Source organism: Diadema antillarum, unplaced genomic scaffold (genome assembly GCF_040938485.1).
Source record: "Diadema antillarum isolate AM-2024a unplaced genomic scaffold, OU_Dant_1.0 scf00000057, whole genome shotgun sequence".
Lineage (NCBI taxonomy): Eukaryota > Metazoa > Echinodermata > Echinoidea > Diadematoida > Diadematidae > Diadema > Diadema antillarum.
The window spans coordinates 3974502-3996358 of record NW_027270946.1 but is presented as its reverse complement, the minus strand read 5'-3'; the positions used below and the strand labels follow the sequence as shown (position 1 = coordinate 3996358).

At 38.5% G+C, this 21857-nt stretch overlaps 1 protein-coding gene across 1 annotated transcript in view; it reads right to left on the bottom strand.

Moving 5' to 3' along the window:
* Nucleotides 1–21857, bottom strand: part of LOC139715938 (uncharacterized) — a 62567-nt gene that overhangs the window by 27817 nt on the left and 12893 nt on the right. The window contains exons 2-6 of the mRNA XM_071627488.1: nt 8798–8936; nt 4768–5015; nt 4116–4388; nt 2477–2570; nt 763–1085 (exon numbers count right to left, since the gene is read on the bottom strand). Of these exons, the coding sequence (XP_071483589.1) occupies nt 763–1085; nt 2477–2570; nt 4116–4388; nt 4768–5015; nt 8798–8858 (999 nt within the window). The 5' untranslated portion in view covers nt 8859–8936. The remainder of the gene's footprint in view (nt 1–762; nt 1086–2476; nt 2571–4115; nt 4389–4767; nt 5016–8797; nt 8937–21857) is intronic.

The following is a 21857-nucleotide window of genomic DNA, read 5'->3' as shown; positions in this document are numbered from 1 at the left end:
CATATCCCTTTGCTTTTCAGTTCTGGTATGCTCATCATAAATCTTCAAGTTACTGGCAATAGCAGACCCTCAATGTTCTCTAAAAGAGAAGATTACGAGCATCATAAGCACACATATGACATTCAGTTTGTGTGAGTTTTGGCTTTGATTATTGTCTCCTACTTAGTTTTGGCGTGCTTCTGCAGAATAATAAAAAATAATAATAGTGGCTACTGCAAACACTAATGAATAAGGCACACTCATATACATGTATATTAGGACTTGGTGCTCCCTAATTTCGGACATCACATGGAACAAAAATACACAGACGCAGGTACCTGCATTCGGGTATAAGGCACACCCCCAACTTTTGATATTTTTCAGGACAAAAAAAGGTGTGCCTTATACATGAATGCTCTTATGGTCCTCATACAGCACAGAGGTCCACCTTAAGTGCTCACGATGCTTCATGAATAATACATGCAGAAAACATGAGAACGGAGACTAAAAAAACAAACTAACAAACTAACAAGTAAGCACACAAAGAATGCAATATTCAGTATAAACAGTATCTGGCCACCTTTCCTGGAACAAATATAGACAGAAATACAATCTGGGACATGCCATTGTTTTTCATAAAATCTGAAATATTTTTGGTAATTAAAAAAAATAGTAAGTTCAAAAAATTTCCCCACAAAATTAACAGTTGGCATTGCTGGAAATGATGCTACAGACAATATTAATCCAGCAATTGGATAAATAAAACAGAGATGGTTCACTCACCGATACATGGAGGGGTGTGGCTCCGGCGTGTCCTCGCTCGTTGACGTCCACGCCCTGGCCAAGAAGGGCCACGACGACATCGACGCTGCCGCTCTGCGAGGCCGCGTGGATCGGGGCAGAGGAGCGGTCGTCGCGAGCCTCGGCCGTCAGGGGAATCTGCAGGAGACGGAGCGCCATCTCGTCGGACAGCGCGGAGTTCGCCGCCGACGCAGCAAGATGGAGCGGGGAGTGGCCGTCCTTGTCCGTCGCCACGGGGTCGGCACGGTAACGAAGCAGCTCCTCCACAACGGCCACAGGATCATATGACTCGAGCGCAGAGCCAACTGATAAATGCGCAAGGGAGGGAAGGATTATACAAGTGCTAATATAATGAAACTCATCTTTTTCCAAATGTAGTAATTCACAGTTTGGATTGTGTGTGTTACACAAATTTGATATACCTAGCAGGATAGGTGTGGTTCACAGGTATAACTATAAATCAAGGATTTGTTGATTGCATCTGTAGCTTTTCAGCATCTTATGGCAATAATAATTACGATGTTTATGATGATGATGATTGTCATAATCAATCAAATATAATAATCGTAATCATAATCAGCAAATTTAACAGACTGAATAAATATCAACTGTGATAACGATGTGAATGTGACATCCACTGAAAAATGTACCGCTGTTCAGCACGTAACGTGAACAGGACGCTTTTTATAATGCATGAAATTGTTTGGAATTCCTGATTCATAACAAATCAGACTCACTAAATGTACAGAGTATACCATAGTCTGATGCTGGATTCAAACTGTCGATTCAAACTGTCGTTCAATCCACAATGCAAAGATCTGATGACACCTGAAGAGATCACATTGACAACCGATCCACGATTAGGACAATGATTTCAATCGTGGCACAAATTGTCATAGACATAAGCAAAAATTCAACAATCAGCTACTAACGGCTAATCGTGGTGTGCATAGTGAATCTTATGACAGTAGGAATCCAGCATGAGGACAGGTGAATTCATAGCCTAGGTTCAAATGACATCATCAAGCCATGGCTCAACTTGCTGAGGGGCAAGAACTGTGTATGGGTGGCAATATAGCGCATACTCGTTACATCCCACGTCCCATCATCATGTGCGATTTTACCAGGCCAAAAAGGCAGGTGGGTATATGGTACGCCTTGCGCACGCTAGAGGCCATGCGCTTTTCATGCACTCGTGTTGGGTCTTTGCCCCTCAGACTTTTGATGTCACAGAACCTCATCTATTAAATCTTGGGTGCGTTCGAACGCTCTCCTAAAGCGAACTGTACAGTACCATACCCGCGCCAGAGGAACGCTCGAACGCTCTTAAAGTGTACCATACCGTACTGTACCGAGCCAAAAGTGGACCACTTCCCGATGTGCTCGAAAAGCGTACCACAAGTGTACCAAAAGTTCGCTGTAATGCATGCGCGTATCATGTGCATACGTCACAATGCAAAGACATCATTCTCTTTGTTCGAGACAGCTGTAAGTAGTTCAGGTGAGTGACATTCTTGCTACAAAATGCATGACCTTTTCCGTAAATAACTCATGGGGTACAATTTCTCAACAGAAAACTGGAACGCTCCAAATCTGGCACAGTTCGGTACGGTTCGCTTTGGTTTGGTACGCTTTGGTTCGCTTTAGAGTTCTCAAACGCACGTCTTGACAATCTTAAATTGAAAAAAGGTCTTACTGCTCTCAAAGAGCTGCACATCCCTGGTGACCAGAAGCAGTGGGGTGTAGCCATCGGCATTACGACAGTTGATGTCCAGTACCTTGCTCTCTCCCTACAAACAAAGACCAAACAAAATTTACATATCACTAATAAAGTTCCTCTCATTCATCCAGTCAGAGTAGATCAACATGTTTACTTAAATTAAAAACAAAATGTAGAAATAAACTCAATGGAAACAATGTTTTGCCAATTATCAATTGGCTTCAGTGGGCGAATGAAGATCCTCTAAAAGGAACAGCCCATATATTGTATGAGATTGTGAGGAGTCTGAGCACACCTTGGACATTCTTCAGGGCACAAAAGAAGCAATTTCTATCATTTTTTTTTTTAAATCTTACTAAGCTTTACTAGTTGTGATGGAGAACGGTGATGTACCAGCGTGAAACCAGGGTGGGGTAATAAAAGTGGTCCATCCGGGACATGAGAGTTGGAGTTGGCAAACATGGCGTGAACAGCTGTATTCATTCGGTGCTGATCCAAGAATGTTTTGTCGGTGTATGACAGATTCTTTTGTCGGTGCATGACGTGTTTCGTTGGTGCATGACATAGTTTCATATCGTTTTTATATTATTATAAATTCAAGTAGCTGAACTGGTCAGAAATATGTGATATGAATTAAGATGGGATTTCATTCGAGATTTGACCCTGACCAGTCTAGATTAAAACAGCAATTAACAGGGTTCCTGGCATGGACACCATACTAGGGCATTCCATCACTGGTCTAGAAATCTGTAAGTTTCTTTTGCCGTTAATAATTTTTAACATTCTGTTCAATCCATAATATGCAATATCTTGACAACTCATCGCATCCCAAAATTTGCCTATTTTTGCACAGAGAGGTGCATAGTCATCATAGAATAACTTCTATCTGAACAAGTAGAGGTCATTTATGAATAAAGATTATCTTGTAATCTCTCATCCTTACTGTGCATCCAGCCCATACAAGTGTAGGAAAATGTTAGAAAGAGAAAGGTCATGAAAGATAAATGGTAATGCAATATACTTGCAAATTTTGATTAGTAAATGTCCCAAAAGTACTTTCATTATTTACAACACAATTTGTCTAGTGACAGTTAAACATGGCATTTCTTTTTTCCTCATATTATATACAGTGGAATCCTGGTATAACGAAGTCCTCAGGACCAGCAGGTTTCCTACGCTATATTGAATTTCATAATACTGAATTCAAACATATAAACAATACAAAAACACAGGGAGGATAATGTTGCAGACTGAATTTGAATTTCATTGTAACTGGAATTTCATCGCAACCATGTTCCTTATGCACTCTATTTGTTTATTTCAAGAATTCTTGCACTCTTTCTCATAATCTTTCTTTCTTTCTTTCTTTCATGCATTTACTCTTTTGTGCGTTAAATTTCGTCGCGTGAGAATGATAAGGGTGTAAAAGTCCCATTAAACCCATAGCCTTTAGGCAACTTAATGCCCTTCTCATTTCAACTGACAATTTATTCTTTCATGATTTCTTAATTTTCATGCATCCTGTTTGTCTTTCTTTCTACCAAGTATTCTGTCTTTCTTTCAAAGCAGTCTTCTCTTCTTTCCTCACACACACGTTCCGTCACTCTCCACCTACCAGGAGCCGTCGGACCACCTTGGCGTCGCCCTGCCAGGCGGCCTGCAGTAGATGGCGGGGGGACACGCCCGTCCGCATCACCGACTCCAGGAGGACCTTCCGCATCTCGGCTTCGCCGGCCAGGTCAATGGCCGTCTCGTTCCGGCCGTTGCGCAGCGTGACGTCCGCGCCGTACTTGAGGAGCAGCCGCACGATCTTGATGCTGCCGATCCCGACAGCCCACATGAGGGCGGTGGTACCGGTCTCCTTGTCGCGTGCGTCAATGTTGACCACCTGACATGGACAGACAAAAAAATCCATTTTAACAACGTAAGATATTTGAGATTAAATCTGCAGAAAACCAAAGACAGTAATTACAATGCATGTCATGATTAATGAGATTTTATAATCATACCCTCAAAAATATTTCTTGTTATGTTAAAAGTACAGCATCATTGAAAAGTTTTTATTTCTACTCAATTTAATGATTGACCTTATTTGAAAAAAAAAAAGAAAAATAAAATTGGCACTCTAATATTTGTTTTGGTTTCAAACTATTCACAAATTTAAGCAATCAGTAGTAATATCTACATCAAAATCACTGCTCACAAATTATTGTCATGGCCACTTTAAAAACGAGTAAGAAGAAAAAAAAAGAGGATCGTCACCGGACCTCGTGATTGCGCCGATGCAGCATGTTCTCCACTCTTTCGTAGTCCCCGCTGCGGACGGCGGCCACGAAGAGCGCATCGCCCTCCCCGTACAGCTGGCTGGAGCTAAACAGCTGCATGGTGAAGTCGTGGTAGGACTTCAGCAGCTGCTTGTTGCGGTGCGAGCCGCTGGACCCTGCGCTGGACAGGGGACTGGTCGGCTCAGATCCCCGCGGGGCCCGGCGTGCTGAGTTGGGCCCTGGCTGGGTTCCTGGAAGCATGGATTCAATGACCCACAGTCCATTAGACATTGTTTCTTCTGGGTACACTGTACCATATGTCTCCCCAAAAAAGGAGTATCTGAATATAGCAACGACCCAAGTCCATGGAAGACCATTTCGAGTAAACTTAAAAAAACTTTTTAACATGTCTTTTTTATTTGTCCAATAATATTCTATCTAACTGTGATGGGAAGGCAACATTTCATATACAAATTAGAACATATTATTATGGCAATTAACATTTACATTAGTTGTGGAGAGGCCATTTTGTGTGATGGACTTGGGTCGTTCTTTGAATCATATGGACTTGGGTCGTTCTTTGATTCATATACATGATATTCTGCTATAGAGATGAGAGAAGGATGAGAGAGGGCGCTATAATATGAATGTAAAAATGACCCAAGTCCTTCATTCTTATATTCATATAAGATTTAACTCATTTATTTCAGGCACTTCCGGGGGTAATTAGGATTTATCATTTATACACAAGATGAGTCCATGCATAAGCTACAATTTCCCATGTCAAACTGAATTTGGCCAAAAATTGGACTTGGGTCATTCTTATATTCAGGTCTTCAACTATTTTCAGGACTTTCTGCAGTGATACCTTTAAAAATAGTGAATCAATCAAAATACAATTTCAAGGTAGGAAACTATAACTAACACCTGACATCTTTACTACAGAAAACCCCATCCTATTTGCTTCAGTGGTCAAAGAGAAATTGGGATCCTTGTCGAGCATGTCAGAAATCCCTTCCCTCCAAGTTTAGTCCACTGCTACGTGGTAAATGTACATTTTATCCCAAGAGCATCCAAGTGTTAAACTTGAAAGAGATGGATCCGTGACATGCTTTACAACGACCTATATTTCTCTGTGACCACTTCACCAAATTGAATGGGGTTTTTTGCATGGTGTAGGTAAGAAATCATATTTTCATCCCCTGAAATAGCATTAAGAGTGCTCTATTATTTTGAAAGTTATCAATGTGAAATCCGATTGTATTTTTTTTTGACATACTGTGTATCACATGTCAGCATATTACAGTCACTCTATATCAAAATCTCGCAGACTTCTAGCATGAAACACTTACAGCGCAATGTACAAGAAAACATTGTGGAAGTTCAGAATTCCACAAATTACCCATTTCAAGTCAGATGTTGATAAATCTCTACCATAGAATATACTGGATTTTTTTTTTCTGATTTTGTCAAATATGAAATACTTTTTAAAGGGGAAGGCTAGTAACTGATCAGTGGGAATCAGTGGAAATGTTGGGAGATGATTGTTCCAATCCTTATGGGATTCATTCAAGAGTTCATTGTATATCCATTGTTGTGTGAAAATGATTTGCTTCAGAACGGTCTCATATTCAAGTAATGTGCAGATTAATGCTCCGTCACTGACCAGGGACGCTAACCTGGAAGCATTAAACTGCACATTACTTGAATATGAGACCATTCTGAAGCAAATCATTTTCACACAATAATAGATATGCAATGAACTCTTGAATGAATCCCATAAGGATTGGAACAATCATCTCCCAGCATTTCCACTGATTCCCACTGATCAGTTACTAGCCTTCCCCTTTAAGTCACTTGTGAAATTTGCTCAAAAATTTGACAGCTGACATCGCTTGTAAATGGTTACTCAGGGGTCGCACTTAACTTTGTTTTAAACTAGCCAGGCGGACTACTTAGAATCAATTTTGACACTGAAGCAATATTTTTGGCTAGCCAGACGGACAAGTTGTACTTCAGAATTTTATGATTTTTAGCTAGTCCGACATGATTTTGGGTGGCCAATGGCCAGCGGACCATCGCCAATTTCGAACCCTGTTACTGAAAGACAGACACAAACTAAGCAAACAAACAGCTTCATTCCCTGATTTCATAAACTTTTCATTCCATGAAAATTGATTGCTTCTTCTTTTTTTTTTTATTTATGCTCAAATTGTAGAAAGGGATCTAGGGGTTGGGTCCTTCTGGTTCTCAGCTGAAAATATGTTTACACACATTTTATGTGCGGAGGAGATTTAGACATTGGAATATGTGCAGGGAGAAAAAGGAGCAAGAATTCCTAAAGAGCTATATAAAGGGAGCGCTGTAAGCACAGCCCTCACACCATTAAAAAAAAAAAAAAATGGGACCAAAAAAAAAGTTTCCAAACAATATATCTTTCCCACGGTTTACTGCATCAGGGAAATTTACTACTTTGTATGACTGAATTAGAATCTACCCAATGCTACTACAATGAGAACTAAAGAGATTAAAAACTCATGACTGGATGGTACAAAGTACAAATGTGCATGACTGATCATGGAGGGGGGGGGCTGCTACAAGAAAGCAATATATGAAAGAGAGAAAGGAGAAAACAAGACCGTTGCTAATAAACAGTAATCAACTTCACCAAAATAAGGAGTCCTGTGTCCACAATGATGTCTGAGTTTAAACAATATATACTTTAGGAATGGCATAGGTATTGGTTGAGGCGAGGATTCAGCTTTTCAACATTTTGCAAGATATTTAGAAACCACTCTCTGAAATGTTAAAGAGCATATACAGGAATGGTAAGTTTATTCGACGAAAATCGGTTTAGAAATGACTGAGATAATCAAAAACAAGGAAAAACAGATCAATCCTAATAAAGGTTGTGGCCTGTTGCATTTCACAAAGATCATTTTGTGTGGATATCTCAGCTATTTCAAGACTATCTTTATCAAATTAACTTTGTATGTCACCAAGAGTTCATGTTCGCTCATATTTCATTTTATAAGAGGTTTCTCATTATCTTACAAACCCTATCAGGGCAATTACCCCCCCCCCCCACCCCCCCAAAAAAAATACTGGTCAGTGATGAGGTTAGACTTAGAGTAAAGATTAGGGTTAGGGTTAGGTTTAGGTTTAGAGTTTGGGTTAGGGTTAAGATTAGGATTAGATTCAGGATTAGGATTAGGGTTAGGGTCAGGGGTGGGGTCGAGGGTATTTGCCCAGGGGTAATTGCCCTAGACCCTTACAAACACACACAAGCACAAGTGGGAACCTGCAGCCCCCATCAAAACCAAAAGAGTACCATTCCTTTAATAGCCATAAAACCCATTATCTGGAGCGGTAGACTCTGAGTCTACTTGCATAACACTCATATTTGCTCAACATTGATAGACGTCGGCCATCAACTGGACACCTGCAAAAAAATTCGCCATCATTTCTTTGCAATTCAGGCTCTTCACATTTATTTCTCCTTCTTCGAAGGTTAATGGTTATTTCCTTGGCAACAGTGTGTTTGGGTTTGCAGCAAAACATTATGCAATCTTCTCTTATTTTTTCAGGAAACTTTCATACAGTTTGTAGAAGTTTGCTTATATATCCTCTTCTTTTTTTTTTCTATTTTACTATACTTCCACAGTAGCATCTGTATTTCCACGGTGATATAATACAAGATGTTTTAATGGAAGTCATTTGATGTACCTACTTGTTTTCCCTCACAAAATTTGTAACAATTCCAGTGTGAGGAGAAAACATTATGAAATGTACAAAATGAAAGGTTTGGAGTGCAAGTTTAATAACAATCCAATCAAAAGGAAAGTTCATTGACACTGATTGCTGTTGTCATCAGTTTTATTTGCTTGCATGTTTGCTTTTAATTAATGTTTGTGGAATTACCAAGTTTGTTCGACATTTCTAATTGTTTGTTTGTTTGTTTGTTTGTTGTTTGTTCGTTCGTTTGTTAGTTTGTTTGTTTGCATGTTTTTTGGTTTGTATCTGGTTATCTTACCTGATGAAGACCGGATAACATCAGTGGCCATGGCAGGACCAAGCTTGCCGGAGGAATACATTGAGGGTGGCTGGGATAAGACTAGTCCGCTCTCTCACCGTTTCCATGGCGACGGGCAGTCTAATGGGAGGCTGTAAACCTGAGTGTGTGAATGAAAATAAAAAAAGATATATAAATTAGAAAAATACCTTATACCTGTGTTGGGAGCTTGTACTTTGTATAAAAGTTTAAGAGACAGAAAGATAAATAGAAGAAGGAGAGAGAAAGAGAGATATTGATAGATAGAAAGTATAGCAAAGAGGAATAGATAGAACTGGAAAAAGTATAACCCCTCACTCCCCCCCCCCCCCCCCATCAGACTTGCAGACTTTCTGAGCCACAACCTGACTGCAGAAGGTGGAAGGAAATCAGTCAGTATTCAAGCATACATACTGTACAAATGTATTGTGTTTGCATTCAGAAGAAACATTAGAGTTGACACTAAATGATAGAGTACAATGTAACTTTCACTGGAATCATCTTTGCTGTACATATTGTAATTCCTATTTAGATCATGATGATGTGAATGCTTTAGAGGGCGGTAGAGCCTGAAGGGTTCCCTCCCGTGAAAAACAGAAATCTTTGCTTTGAACAATTTGTCACTGCACGAGTCCAGGGTGAAAGTTTTATCTGGCATGCCTTCCCAGGACCAGGGGAGGTAATGGGATACAGCCAGAAATATGCCAGGAATTTGGAGAATTTTGTAATACGCATGTACGGTGTACCCAGCACACATTTGTACATTGCTGATGGCAACAGATATACAATACTCTCGAAGAAATGTGAGTCATACGCACCATTCTGCACATGGAACTTTCACAACATATCTGCCCCTTAGAGTTAAAATATGATTTGGGGGTTTTTTTGGTAGTTTTTTGGGGGGTGGTATATTTACTGGACATTTTCGAGCAATTAATGAAATAGGTGATTTCAGTATCGGTTCAACGTCCAGTCTACAGTTACACAGACCATGTCAATCACAGATTTAATCTTTTCAGGATCCTTTACGTTCTTTGAAATACCACCCTGTTTTGACTAAAAAGCAGTAAATGCTAACATCATTAGTTCGTAATCATACCATTGTGTGAGAGATTAATCTAACAAGCCGGTAAGAAACCATATCAAATACAATGTGTGGTACAGTATTGCTTATCATTCATTGTAACATGTTTTGTAATTTCTGAGGGGAAAAAAAAAGTATTTCTGTATATTGAACCCTGTCCTAACGTGTATCTATAAACATATGTACACGATAGGTAACATTGCTGTAACATTGTTAATTTTGTCAGTATATCTATCATGAGTCACTTAGTCACGGTGTAAGGGGTTCCATGATTTATCACTCAGAGGGGCAGATTGGGGACAAAAGGGATGACTATAGGATCTAGATGACACTTCGGTAGACAGACAGATGCATTAAACAATCTTTGTAGAAGGGAGTTGAAAAGTATGCCATAATCCAGAAGGCAAAATATGAAATTTATAATCAATGAATGCAATATCAACTAAATAATCTAGAATACCAAACTTGGGAGATCACAACTTATCATATACATACATGTAGATGCTATCAGAGGAAACACACACACACACACAAATCTAGCAATCTGAACAAAATACATAATATATTTCATACGATACAAATGTATATTAGCAAACGTGAATCTATCCAAATTTATGTAGACTGTCTCTAATATCCTAGCTGTACTCTGTTGGTATAAGATAAGCCATTAATTTTATTATTATTATTAACTACAAAAGTGTACCACCATCTATCTCTGGGTCCTACCTGTCTAACAATCTGTCAATTACTATACAAACATAAAACATGAACACACAAACATTTTCCTCTAGATCAATTATACAATATTGCAGATGAGTTATCTACATTGTGTACAATTGTAGATCATACGAGTCATACCTATGGTAGTGATACTAAAAGACAAGCGTACTTATCTCTTTATTACCAGCTATATAGATCTACACCTCATATACTCACTTCATTCAGATTCAGGAATCTGGTCAAAGTACAGATAGGGGTGACTGAGTCTGCACCAGATTCAAACTGGGACTACAATAAGTAAATTGATTTGCATAACAATTAACATGCCATAAGGTCTGTGTTTGGGAATAAACATGCGTGGATTGTACAGAAAGGGCAGAATCTTTTGTTATAAATTCAGGGACGCCTTAATACACTATGTGCTCATGTGTGCATGTGTGTTGAAAGGGCTCTTTTGTGTGTGTGTGTGTGTGTGTGTGTGTGTGTGTGTGTGTGATGGAGCATGCAAGAGTGTGTGTATATTGATTCTGAATGAATGGAACTGTTGGGGATAGGTTTAAAATTCAAAGGGAAAGGGGATGGGCTCCTATTTTGATGTGTGTAGATGGGCAATTCCGCGGTAACGGAATTACAAATCAGAGAATTTTGGCTCATATTCTTTCACCCTGTATACAGGATTGATTACTTTGCCTTCTCTTGATACATTTGAAAGATGCAGAGGTACTCACACTGTCACCCCAAATACAAATTTGTTCAATGTTCTCACTTGGTTGGTTACAAAGGAGGTCTATGTGCGATGGTAACGGAATTACCAGAGAATTTAGTCACAACTTCAACTCTGACTTTGGGAGTTGTTTCTCTGAAATCTATAACACATACACTGTAGGTTGTTATCTGATTTCATCTTTGATTGTGTCGACTTCAATTCGGTTGTATTGTTTTTCAAATATTTCATCACATTTTCCAAGCAGCACGCTTTTTCCCTGTAAAGTCAGTGGTAACGGAATTACACAAATGGTAACGGAATTACTCTTTCTGAAATACACTGGAAAAAATACACATTCTTGGTACTCATGTATTCTGAAATGTCTTGATAAAGATTGTTTATGCCTTTAGCTATAATATAACCACTAAATAAGTACTCTCTAGCCTTTGACCTTGAACTGCTACAAGTGTATAGGTGCCAAATGAGTTTTTATTGTCAAAAAACATAAAATGTTCATGCTAACGACTGTGATTTGAAGTTGTAACTATGTCAATCAAGATCTCGTAACTTCTAAGTACCACATCCATCAAAATTTGTCTACTTTCAAGTTAAGAATTTCACACTCTGCAGGTAAATGACATGTAAGACACATGGTAACGGAATTACGCTAGAATAGCCCTACACAAGTACAATTCTATAAATCCAGTCAACAATACTCAAATTTTCTTGTATTTCTTTTGTTGATAACATGCAAGACAGATTTCTCTGTTTTCTTCTTCATAAATATGCCAATAATTGACAATATGTGTGAATTACTTACAAGTCTTCTACATAAATATTATGTGCACATGCATAAGAAAATAATAAAAAACTGTCGGGATTGACACTGAATTTAAATCTAAATCATAAAGTGCCAATCTACAATGCAAGAGCACAGTGTGCAGCCCCATCATTGAACACAATGTTTAATATTAAGGATGAACACTAAAGATGCTTGTAACTTTTAATTTGTTAAGTGAAAAGATGCAGTTGTGGTTCAATGACAAATATAACAAATTACAATTCAATCATAAATAGAAAAGAAAATTTTCTTATATGATTATGGTACTGCACCAGTGCTTAATCATTATTATCTATATGTTGTGGCATATATTAATCACTAAAAACTTGTGACATTTTACTAATAGCTGAAGTTGCCCCCTGGTATATAATGTAGTGCATAATTTGATAATTCCCTTACAGTGTAAGTCCTACTTAAGCCCACCAAAATAAAATGAACTAAACTAAAAGGATAGAAAACAGCAAAATAACTTTAACAAACTACAACTTTTTGAACCATTAGAGTGAGTCCACCAAATTCTGTTAATTCATAGAAAGGTAAGAGGGCCTCTTTTATCCATCTGCAGCTCACTGTGTTAGAGTTAGATTAATCAACCTGTGAATAATGTTAGTATTTACTTCTGACCACACAAAATTTCCAAATGACATCTTCAGAAACACAATCATGACTTGGCCTATAATTTTCCTACAAGTTTCCTGTCTCTGTCTTTCTTCTTTGACTTTGTCTATTTTCTCATCCTGAGTGTTGCCATATATTTACTCACAAGAAATGTGCATCTTCTCTTTTGTAGTAAGTTGTATTTTGACTGCCTGAAAGCAAATTATAAAATACACTGTAATGGCACTTGTATGAAAGGAAACTGGATTGTACAGCAAATGGTAACATGAAGAGTAAAGGTAGAAGCAGAAGCCCATTGACTTTAATATTTAAAATCTTCTTAGGATTGGAAAGTATAGGCCTAAATGTTACATTATAGAGCTGTATCACAATTATTGACTGGGTAAATGTTCATCACAAATGGTGTTTTTGTCTTTATTCCTTTTAAAAAGAAAGGATTAAAGAACAAATTTCAAAGGGTAGCAGATGCTCTGTATCAAATGGGCATGAAAATCAAAATACGTGTCTCTGTGGAGGAAAGATCTACATGTAAGAAACAAATGAAAGAAGGTAATAGTCATACACTTACCATTAAAGATAAAGGACTTGAGGATGAAAACAGGACATGTTCAATAAAAGGTCACACTATCGACTTGGTGATAATAAAGCCTTTAGCATACAAGTGTACAGAAAGATCAAAGATGTCACATTCAGTGGGCATCCCGTGTCAAGTAATGACTTCTATCACATTTTGTATGATCCTTCTCTTAAATTCTTGATCTTTCCTCACAAAAATTATCCTGTTCATTTCTCTCTGTCAGTAGCAGTGCTCTCTTTTCTTTTAAAGAAATTTTATGTCCTTCCTCTTCTTTGTAACCTTTGTTCAATTTATGCTGCATCACACCCATTCAATAGTCCCTCATCACTATACTTAATAGATTTTCTATGAAACCATGAGACTTTTTAGCAAGAAAATATACAAATTGATATCTCAGAATTCAGTATGATTTTTAACATTTGAGAATGAGTATCTGCAGCAAACCTTATAAAGTTATCAGTTAGCACAGTCTCCATGTACACATGTAGTTCATGTACATGAGAGAAGGTGAAGGAAGGGAGGAGACTTTCAGCACAAGAAGTCTTGTCAAGCGTGTGCCCTGATGTCAGGACTCACTGTCAGAGGCATCCAGCTACACTGTATGCTGAGTCATGTCATCATGTGTATCATACCATACATACAACTGTATATTTCAACTTTCACTCCTTTACTGCCAATCACTAACACTGTTAAGCTCAATAATAATGCCCTGAAGCTATTTTCATGGACAGTTCACATACATATTGGCACGAAAGTAGGATATGTCATTCTCTTCCATATTAGATGTGCGTGTAATTCCGTTACCATGTAATTCCGTTACCACAATTACAGAAGAACTGAAGGAGATATTTCACAAAATGTTTTGTGACTTTTCAGGGAGTCACATGTAGAGAAAAAATTTACAAGGGGAGAAAAAAATCAGTGATTAGTTTGTTCAGGAGAAAACTTTTTTCAATTTTATGGTAACGGAATTACGTCAATTTGTCAGTAGATTTCGAAAATTTCTCCAAAAAATATCATAATGAGAGTGACTGAATGCTTCATTAAATGTGATTGTTGAAGCATAGGAATAAAGATGTGGAAATATGGATAAAGCAGAGAGATATTTAAGTTGTTTCATTTTAAATTTTCATTTAATATTGTAAGATTTTAGATAAATACAATAAATAGTCTTCCAACTTCAAAAGTGTGTACAACAAAAACGAGGAAAGTTATTGGTAAAGGGTTTTTTGTTTCCGTAAATACAACAGTCCGTCTGTACGGGAAACTGAAATTTCTGAGCATTTACTTAACTTTGAATTTTGCTGTTTTTGCCCTTCCCATACGGAATTGCCCAGATGTGTGTAGGGTGTACAATGTATATCTGTACACAAACATGTACTGCAAGTTTCAAAACAAAAGGTTTGAATGGACCAGCGGGACACACAGTGTCTTGTAAATAAATTGATAATATCACTGCTGAAGTGTGTTTACCTCTAGAGAGAGAGAGAGAGAGAGATGGTAATTAGGCACATTTGCTCCTTCATGTGAAAACAGAGGACAATTTAAATGTTATTCAATGCAAAATATGAAGAGTTTGTTCGCAAAAACCGATAAGTCCATATTTTCCAAATGAAGATATTTGTGATTAAAGGTCAAGAAAAATAAAGAGAATAATAAGGAAATTTTGCTTCTTTTGACCATAACTTCAAAAATATACCTTTATTTGTAGTGAGCAACATATCATTTAAAAGGTATTATTTTGTACTTTATGACAGAGACCGTACTTCAAAATCTTTAAAAATGGACTTATCGGTTTTTGCGAACAAACTCTAGCTTCACAATAGTGCAAAGAATAATTTTCAAACTCAAATTTGATAAGCAATCTCAGCTGATAAACAGTATTTCAAATGGTATCCTGTACATGTCTACGGAAGAAATCTGCTATCACAAAAGCTGGTTTGCATAGCAGTGGTGTAAAAATGCATTATTAGCAAATTGGGATGCGACACCAGGAAAATTATTTCCTGATGATGTACTGTAAACTTACTATCTCCCAATGAATTCTCTCTTTCCATTACACAACAGTTACGTTCAGACGACAAGCCGTAACCTCGAGGTTAGGAAACCTCGAGGGTAAGCTTGTAAATGATAGGGAACATGTAGGCGCACTCGTAGTTAGCTAACCTCCAGGTTAGCTCGATGTTTAGAGCTACGAGATATCTTATGGTTAGCGCCTGAACCAGCTCTAACCACGAGCCGCGGGGGCCATAGATCTATACAGTCATATTCTATTCCTAGGTAGCCATCGTCCATATCAGTACATATATATATATGGCCGTCTATCCGTAAAGCATTAAGGCATGGTTACTAACTCGATTATACTTTATTATCAAGATATGAAATTACACTTTCATAACAATATCTATGATATTGGGAATAACATAACATAATTAGACAATCTTTCATAAAGTTCAAAGTAAGTTCCATCATTAATACTTTGACTTTTTAAGTCATATATGTATTTTCTAAAAATCTAGAGTGCTTTTTATGAATATTCATGAGCTATGTAAAAATTTGTACCACAGGAGTACCACAGGAGTACCACAGGAGTACCACAGAAGTCCTTATGAAATTTCTCATGCTTTACATCAGCACTTTCACTAAATAGGTAATACTGTAGGAGTATAGGACAGGATAAGTAATGGCAAATCAATTGTTATAATATACAGCATACCTCATCTATCAATTAATTGAGGAATATTAATATGTGCTTTTTTGTTTGTATTTTTGTTATAAATTTCAGTTGATTCTGCCTTACAATTTTCCTGTGTGGTACTCCTGTGTGGTACTGCTGTTTGATATTCTCCTGATGTGATAGTCCTCTGGTATAAAATGTTAAGAAAAAAAAAAGAATATCCTGTAGCATTTTTCTGTGGTACTTACGAATTTAATTTGCTGTGTGGTACTTCTGTGTGGAATAGCACCATATTATGATTTTCCTGTGGGATTTTGGACAGTTCCTGTGGTACTCTCCTGTGGTATACATCAAAAATTACCACAGGAATTCCTGTCGTACTGTCCTGTGGTACGTCCCAAAATTCCACAGGACAATTTGTGTGGTACTATCCTGTGGTACTTTCCTGTGGTACTGTCCTGTGGTACTGCCCTGTGGTACTGCCCTGTGGTACATCCCAAAATACCACAGGACAAGTCGTGTGGTACTGTCCTGTGGTACTATCCTGTGGTACTGTCCTGTGGTACGTCCCACAATACCACAGGACAATTCCTGTGGTACTGTCCTGTGGTATGTCCCAAAATACCACAGGACAAGTCGTGTGGTACTGTCCTGTGGTACTATCCTGTGGTACTGCCCTGTGGTACTGCCTGTGGTACGTCCCAAAATACCACAGGACAAGTCGTGTGGTACTGTCCTGTGGTACTATCCTGTGGTACTGCCCTGTGGTACGTCCCAAAATACCACAGGACAAGTCGTGTGGTACTTTCCTGTGGTACTGTCCTGTGGTACTGCCCTGTGGTACTGCCCTGTGGTATTGTCCTGTGGTACTGCCCTGTGGTACTGTCCTGTGGTACGTCCTAAAATACCACAGGACAAGTCGTGAGGTACTGTCCTGTGGTAATATCCTGTGGTACTGTCCTGTGGTACGTCCCAAAATACCACAGGACAAGTCGTGTGGTACTGCCCTGTGGTACTGTCCTGTACGTCCCAAAATACCACAGGACAAGTCGTGTAGTACTGTCCTGTGGTACTATTCTGTGGTACTTTCCTGTTGTACTATCCTGTGGTACTGCCCTGTGGTACGTCCCAAAATACCGCAGGACAAGTCGTGCGGTACTGTCCTGTGGTACTATCCTGTGGTACTTTCCTGTGGTACTGTCCTGTGGTACTGCTCTGTGGTACTGTCCTGTGGTACTGTCCTGTGGTACTGTCCTGTGGTACGTCCCAAAATACCACAGGACAAGTCGTGAGGTACTGTCCTGTGGTACTATCCTGTGGTACTGTCCTGTGGTACGTCCCAAAATACCACAGGACAATTCCTGTGGTACTGTCGTGTGGTACTATCCTGTGGTACTTTCCTGTGGTACTGTCCTGTGGAACTGCCCTGTGGTACTGTCCTGTGGTACGTCCTAAAATACCACAGAACAAGTCGTGTGGTACTGTCCTGTGGTACTATCCTGTGGTACTTTCCTGTTGTACTCTCCTGTGGTACGTCCCAAAATACCACAGGAGAATTCATGTGGTACTGTCCTGTGGTACTGTCGTGTGGTACGTCCCAAAATACCACAGGACAATTTGTGTGTATACTGTCTTGTGGTACTGTCCTGTGGTACTTTCCTGTGGTAATGTCCTGTGGTACTGCCCTGTGGTACATCCCAGAGTACCACACGAGCCTGTGACACAGTACCACACAGTTCCTGTGTTAACACATATTTGTGTGGTACATTGTGTGGTACCAACCAGTACCACAGGGAGTACCACATGAGCCTATAAAACAGTACCACACAGTTCCTGTGGTAACATTTATTTATGTGGTACATTGTGTGGTACTGACAAGTACTACAGGGAGTACCCTACAAGCCTGTGGTACAGTACCACACAGTTCCTGTGGTAACATTACAAGTGTGTGGTACATTGTGTGGTACCGACAAGTACCACAGGGAGTACCACAGGACTTTTTTGTTAGGGGGGTCTCCACTCGTAGTTAAGCACCGTGTGGACACAAAAATCAACGCACTCAAAGGGGCAGGAGTTTAACCTCGAGGTTTCCTAAGCTCAAGGTTAAGCTTCGTCCTGTGGACGTACATCGAAGTTGGGGGGCAAGAGCTTAAAGGACAAGTTCACCTTCATAAACATAAGGATTAAGAAAATGCAACAATATTAGTAGAACACATCGGTGAAAGTTTGAGGAAAATTGGACAATCGATGCAAAAGTTATGAATTTTTTTAATTTTTGTGTTGGAACCGCTGGATGAGGAGACTACTACAGCTTGTGAGTCATATGCGTACAACAGTATAAAGAAAATATAAAAGAAAATTCAACATATTTTCACTTTTTTCGCATAATAAAAGAGCAATTGACTTGCCTCTTTCTAAAGGCAGGGGGAATAATATTACCCATAACATTTATCGGTAACGAGTCAGGGGAATGTGTACTTTTTTCAAAAGATGGAATTTTGTGAAATTTTCTTTATATTTTCCTTATATTGTTGTACGCATGTGACATCTAAGTTATTCATACACTGCAGTAGTCTTCTCATCCAGCGGGTACTGCACAAAAACTTCAAAAATTCATAACTTTTGAACGGATTGTCTGATTTTCCTCAAACTTTCAATGATGTGTTCTACTAATATTGCTACATTCTCTCAATCCTTATGTTTATGAAGGTGAACTTGTCCTTTAACCTCAAGGTTTCCAGACCTTGAGATTAGGGCTTGTTGTCTGAACGTAACTAATGCTACGAATGTACAATACACTCTACATGTACACAAACCTTCTTTTTTCTCCTCTTTTTATTCTTCTCCCTATCATGTAGGCCTGTAATCTTTCTAACATCTTTTCCTCTTTTTGTCTCCTTATCCTTCTTGTCACTTTGCAATACTTCAGATCTGGTCAAAAGTCAGTTTGTAGGGTGGAATTCATACTGATATTAATTCCCAGGCAAGATGCAAATCTGGGGCCCGTTTCATAAAACTTGTCATCAGTGACAATTGCAACATAATTTCTATGACAAATTTGCTCTCAGCCAATCAGATCGATGCACGGATTTCAGTAGCTTGTCACATCTACGACAGTTTGTCACTGATGACAAGTTTTATGAAATGCCCCCCACCCCCTCCCCCCCCCCCCCCCCCCCCCCCCCGATTTGGATCGCGATGAAAGTCCTGAGAATTTTGCCAACATCTAGACATATAAAAATCCAATTAACACAGAGCAATCTTTTTCTTCCTCTTTTCCACTATATATATTTTTTCCTTCTCTCTCTCTCCTCTCTCTCCCTCTCTCTCTCTTTCTTTGCACAAAGTATTTCTGAAATCTAGACACTTTTCAAGGACATTATTTGGGGGGAATTTCCTGGTAAGTCCCTGCATGAAGAAGTTATCAGAAAGCATTTGATAAGCTATAATGTACTTTAATACGTAAGTGGATAAATCTGTGTCCATGGTCACGTCAACATACTACGGTCAATCAATGTCCAGCCATGTAGACAAAAGGTAAATATGTGTGTCTTCTCCAGGTATGGCTATTGACCTGATATTTGCCATATCAAGCTGTAGATGATTATTGTTCAAAGGTAATGTGTACCTTTTAGTCTAAGACTACCAGAACATAGGGAATATTGCAATCATCACACAGCCGTCTAACAGATAAAGGACCAATTACATTGTACGAAGGCGACTGGCCCACTCAACACAATTTCTCCTGGTATATTTTCTATTCAAAAATGAAAACAGAATGAAGTACAACAAAGCGGGTGCTGTGACAGTCTACATGTAAAAATCAGTCAAAAATCAAGGATTACTTTAATAGCACCAGTACCGGTTTAAAGGGATTGTATAGTTTTGGTCGAGACCTAATGTCAGGATAATAAAATTTTTGTGTGTGTATGAGATAATGAGAAACCTCTTGAATATGAAATATGAAAGAGCACCTAATTTCAAGAAGGATTCAATGTTTATTTGATCATGAAAATTGGGTCTTGACATGGCTGAGATATAAAAACAAGACGATCCCAATAAAAATAACAGGCCAAGACTTTTAGTATCTCTTTGTTTTACCTTGTTTTTAAATTTTTCAGTCATTTCAAAACTGATTTTCATCAAATACACTTTTGATTCTCCTTAGAATCGCATGCTCTTTAACATTTCATAGAGAGGTTTCTAAATATCTCGCTAATCGTTACAAGCTGAATCCTCAACTCAACAAGAACTGTACAGTCCCTTAAACTTTGGAATATTTCTCTCTGAATATCATGTCACTCTGAATGATTACAATTTTGCAAGTGTGCACTGTGTAGATCTACTTTAGCCTAGGATACATTATATTTGTATTATAAATACTGGGGATAGTCTAGTTTTCCTCTGTAGCCTACTATTTTTTTTTCTCATTAATTTTCCCCTGAAAACACACAAGTCCTTACTGAGATTACAATGTGTACATCTGTTCAACTTTCAAAGAGTTTACAGTGTGCAGCAAAATCAATTTCTAGGATTTAATTCAGGATTTCAACCATCTTGAGGCACCTGAAAGTTCTCTGCCACATCGCAAAGTACATTCGTGTACATTATCAGTGTGGTAACAAAGTAATCTGATTTACATTGTAATTCAAATGTTACAGCATTGTAAAGTGACTTGATTTGGTAGACAATAGAGCACTAATTCTCAAATTTTGTATTTAATTGCTTTTGACATTCAAAAAAGATGACTTCACGGAATTTATTACACACACTATATACACACACACACACACACACACATTGTATGCATACAATTAATGTACATGTGTGTGTACACATGTCCCCACATTGATATCTTGCTCACATTGGAAATAAGATTTAGATCCGTACAACCTTATGCACAAATAAAAATATATCGATATGATGAATACCATCATTTTCACAGGATCTTTTTCTTGAGTGGCACACTGTATCTGGTTGATAACTTTCTTTAGCTAACAGATAAATAAAGAGATCTAGTACACGTATACTATTAAATGTGTATTACCCATTCAACCAAGTTTACAGTACCTTGTATGTAACAGATGAAATTATACAAGGAAGAAAATCTATCAATCACACACGATTCAATTCCACCCTTACCAAATTACCAGCAACATCTCTCGCTTCAACAAGGGCCCATGCTACATCGTACAGTACTTGTATCCAAGGGATAATACTTTCAGTCATGCATATAACACTGTTATTAACAGTGTATGCAGGCAGCCCAGCATACAATAATAACTCACCCTGTAGCCAATATTTTTCCAAATGAGCAATCCACGTTGATCAATACCTCTGAATCACTGCACCGTGATAAACACTGCAAAATTGTGAACACGCAACCCCTCCAAAATGAATGCTCCAATAGACAAGATATTATTCTCACTGCAGCTGCCGCTATACAACTCCAATTTCTTGGCACACAGAAGCATAAATATAATATGGCAGTCACTGTAATATTTCTATCTCCACTTCATATAAACACGTGTGCATGTATTATATTCCACAGAAGGAAGATGGCATCTTCATGCAGTATATTCACAGCTACCAATAAATTCAACTGTGGTCTATTAACGAAAGCTCTAGCAGATGATTCTGCAGCTTACATTTGTAAGTTGCCGCTTCTCCATTTAATATGCGCACGCTCTCCAACGCGCATACACACAGACACACACACGTACGGACAGACAAAGAGATTGCACGGCATATACATAGAGTGCATGATTGACGGCTCGTTACTGATGCATGCCAGGATGATGCCAGTGTCCCCAGCAAGA